The 3565-nt window shown below is 41.9% G+C and overlaps 1 protein-coding gene across 3 annotated transcripts in view; it reads left to right on the top strand.

The window, feature by feature from the left end:
* The window catches only part of adar (adenosine deaminase RNA specific), a 92992-nt gene that overhangs the window by 77216 nt on the left and 12211 nt on the right, over positions 1-3565 (top strand). For all 3 annotated transcript variants that reach the window (XM_043684003.1, XM_043684002.1, XM_043684001.1), the window contains exon 10: positions 1245-1364. In XM_043684003.1, coding sequence (XP_043539938.1) covers positions 1245-1364 — 120 coding nt within the window. The remainder of the gene's footprint in view (positions 1-1244; positions 1365-3565) is intronic.

The following is a 3565-nucleotide window of genomic DNA, read 5'->3' as shown; positions in this document are numbered from 1 at the left end:
CTCGCTATCACCCCCCTCTCTCTCTCGCTATCTCTCTCTCTGTGCACCTTCTGTCTGGCTGTAACACTATTGTGCACTCTGTTCTGCTACCCTGATGCACTATGTAGCACACAAAACAACACTTTTCACTGCATCTCAATATATGTGATAGCAATAAATTAATCTTTCAGTCAATCAAAAGGGATTGTTATGACACGCGGTAAACCTCCTCTGTTAATCTTAAACCAGCAACAGAGAAAAGATTTATCCCGTGCAGTAATCTGAAAATTTGAGAGGCGAAGTACTAGTTAAAGTAAAACGTAACAACTTTATTTCTTAAAGTATGACAGAGAATAATTAATTCCCAACTATTTACAACTTCTTCCTCTAACCTATCTTTTACTTTTCCTTCTATAATACTAGTCCGATAAAACCCTCGATTAAGATTCACCAAAATTCAAATTTCAAAACCAGGCAGCTGTTGAATCTTCCCTTTGTAGCTTCCTGTGTAGATTTTCTTCTTCTTAGGATTTCTCTTTCACAGGTGGCTGATAGATAAATGTACCTTTAAGAGAGCTCATTTTCTGGGCAGTCTCTCTCAACTGTTCACATTTTCCCAGTCTTATACCCCTAAAGCATCAGATTGTTTCATTTGGTTTTTAATATTGTCAATATAGTAAATTCAAATGTGATTGGAGTTTGGGTTTTTTTTGGCTTAATTTGAATTTGTTTTTGTCTCCTGGCAGCCAGCTACACTGCTAGACCAAAAGGTTACATGATATCTTGTTCAGAACACTCAGTGGTGTCAGGTAGTTCTGCTAGCTTTTAACTTTCTTAAAGGTACAGTACACTTTCTACACCTTGTTCTTTGACAAATGGCCATACTTCGCAATGGGCTGCCTTCTCTTGCCTCTTTGCTGCTGGTAACTTCTTTAGTGGTACATTAGGCCACTCTTTCCCCATGACCTTAGTCATATGATAGTGCTCCCATCGGAAGAATGACGTCACAGCGAGGCACACAACTATTATGCTTTAAGATATTTCAAGTATTAATAGATTAATTTTCAGCACATCGATGTAGATTTGGGCAGAAACGGAGAGAACAAAATTGGTGCAGTACACCCTGTACTGAAATAAAAGCTGGAATACCCAACCGGTTCAGTGGTATCTGTGGAAGGAGTAGTCTAGTTAAGGTTATAGCTGTTGTGTCTTTTAACATTTCCACTGTTCTGCCTTCTCACGTTAGCCTTGTGCTTTGTTTGCAGGTTCCTGTACAGTGAGCTGTTGAAGTATAATCCTGCATCGCCAGATGACAGCCTTTTCATTCCAGCTCATGACAACCGGTTACAGATTAAACCGGGAATAACTTTTCACCTCTACATCAGGTCAGTTTAAACTTCCCCTCTGTGTGGTCGAATGTGGTGCTTGTCCGTGACAGATAGGGGGGACGTTTGTTTCCTTTGCTTAAACGCTCGCTTGCACAGAGAGTTCTGGTTAAAACGAGGAAGACCATCTTTTCGGGAAGGGTCGAGCAGATTGGGCCAATGTTCATTAGAGTTTTGAAGAAATGAGAGGCAATCTGAGTTTGTATGGCTTTGAGTTATAAGGAGAGACTGAGAGATGACCTTTTATATAGGTTTATAAAATCATGAAGGCTATAGATAAGGTGAATGGCAAGTGTCTTTTCCCCATGGTGAGGGATTTCAAGACTAGCAGGCATATTTTTAAGGTGAGAGGAGAAAGATTTAAAGACGTGAGAGACAACTTTTTTTCACGAGGAATGGTTCGTGTGTGGAATGAACTTCCCGAGGAAGTGGTGGCTGCAGGTACAATTAAAACGTTTATGGTCGCTGGCCCCAAAGTGCTCCCCCACTGACACCTCACTCACCTGCCCTGCCTTATTTCCCAAGAGTAGGTCAAGTTTTGCACCTTCTCTATTAGGTACATTCACATACTGAATCAGAAAATTGTCTTGTACATACTTAAGAAATTCCTCTCCATCTAAACTGGAAAAGGATAGGTCAGATCTAAAAGTTGAAGTTCGAAATTGGAAAAAGGCCAATTTTGATGGTATTAGGCAAGAACTTTCGAAAGCTGATTGGGGGCAGATGTTCGCAGGTAAAGGGACAGCTGGAAAATGGAAAGCCTCCAGAAATGAGATAACAAGAGTCCAGAGAAAGTATATTCCTGTCAGGGTGAAAGGGAAGGCTGGTAGGTATAGGGAATGCTGGATGACTAAAGAAATTGAGGGTTTGGTTAAGAAAAAGAAGGAAGCATATGTCAGGTATAGACAGGATAGATCGAGTGAATCCTTAGAAGAATACAAAGAAAGTAGGAATATACTTAAGAGGGAAATCAAGAGGTTAAAACGGGGACATGAGATAGCTTCAGCAAATAGAATTAAGGAGAATCCAAAGGGTTTTTACAAATATATTAAGGACAAAAGGGTAACTAGGGAGAGAATAGGGCCCCTCAAAGATCAGCAAAGCGGCCTTTGTATGGAGCCACAGAAAATGGGGGAGATACTAAATGGACTTCGGTGGTGGGAAAGTTGTTGGAGGGAATCCTGAGGGACAGGATGTACATGTATTTGGAAAGGCAAGGACTGATTAGGGATAGTCAGCATGGCTTTGTGCGTGAGAAATCATGTCTCACAAACTTGATTGAGTTTTTTGAAGAAGTAACAAAGAGGAAAGTTAAAATCCCCGACCATCCCTATTATTCTTACAGAGAGCTGAGATCTCCTTACAAGTTTGTTTCTCAATTTCCCTCTGACTATTGGGGGGTCTATAATACAATCCCAAAAAGGTGATCATCCCTTTCTTATTTCTCAGTTCCACCCAAATAACTTCCCTGGATGTATTTCCGGGAATATCCTTCCTCAGCACAGCTGTAATGCTGTCTCTTATCAAAAATGCCACTCCCCCTCCTCCCTTCCCTCCCTTTCTCTCCTTCCTGTAGCATTTGTATCCTGGAACACTAAGCTGCCAGTCCTGCCCATCCCTGAGCCATGTTTCCGTAATTGCTATGATATCCCAGTCCCATGTTCCTAACCATGCCCTGAGTTCATCTGCCTTCCCTGTTAGACCCGTTGCATTGAAATAAATGCAGTTTGATTTATTAGTCCCACCTTGTCCCTGCCTGTTTGACTCACTTCTGTTCTCAGCTGTACCCATCTCAGATCAATCTCTTTCCTCACTATCTCCCTGGGTCCCACATCCCCACCTTACTTGTTTAAATCCTCCCAACCAGTTCTAGCAAATTTCCCTGCCAGTATATTAGTCCCCTTCCAATTTAGGTGCAAACCTTCCTCCTTGTGCAGGTCACTTATATGTGATCTATATGGACTTCAGTAAGGCGTTCGACAAGGTTCCCCATGGGAGACTGATTAGCAAGGTTAGATCTCATGGAATACAGGGGGAACCTGCCATTTGGATACAGAACTGGCTCAAAGGAAGAAGACAGAGGGTGGTGGTGGAGGATTGTTTTTCACACTGGAGGCCTGTGACCAGTGGAGTGCCACAAGGATTGGTGCTGGGCCCTCTACTTTTTGTCATTTACATAAATGATTTGGATGCGAGCATAA

The sequence above is a fragment of the Chiloscyllium plagiosum genome, chromosome 51 (genome assembly GCF_004010195.1).
Source record: "Chiloscyllium plagiosum isolate BGI_BamShark_2017 chromosome 51, ASM401019v2, whole genome shotgun sequence".
Classification (NCBI taxonomy): domain Eukaryota; kingdom Metazoa; phylum Chordata; class Chondrichthyes; order Orectolobiformes; family Hemiscylliidae; genus Chiloscyllium; species Chiloscyllium plagiosum.
This window is presented reverse-complemented; position numbering and strand designations above follow the sequence as displayed.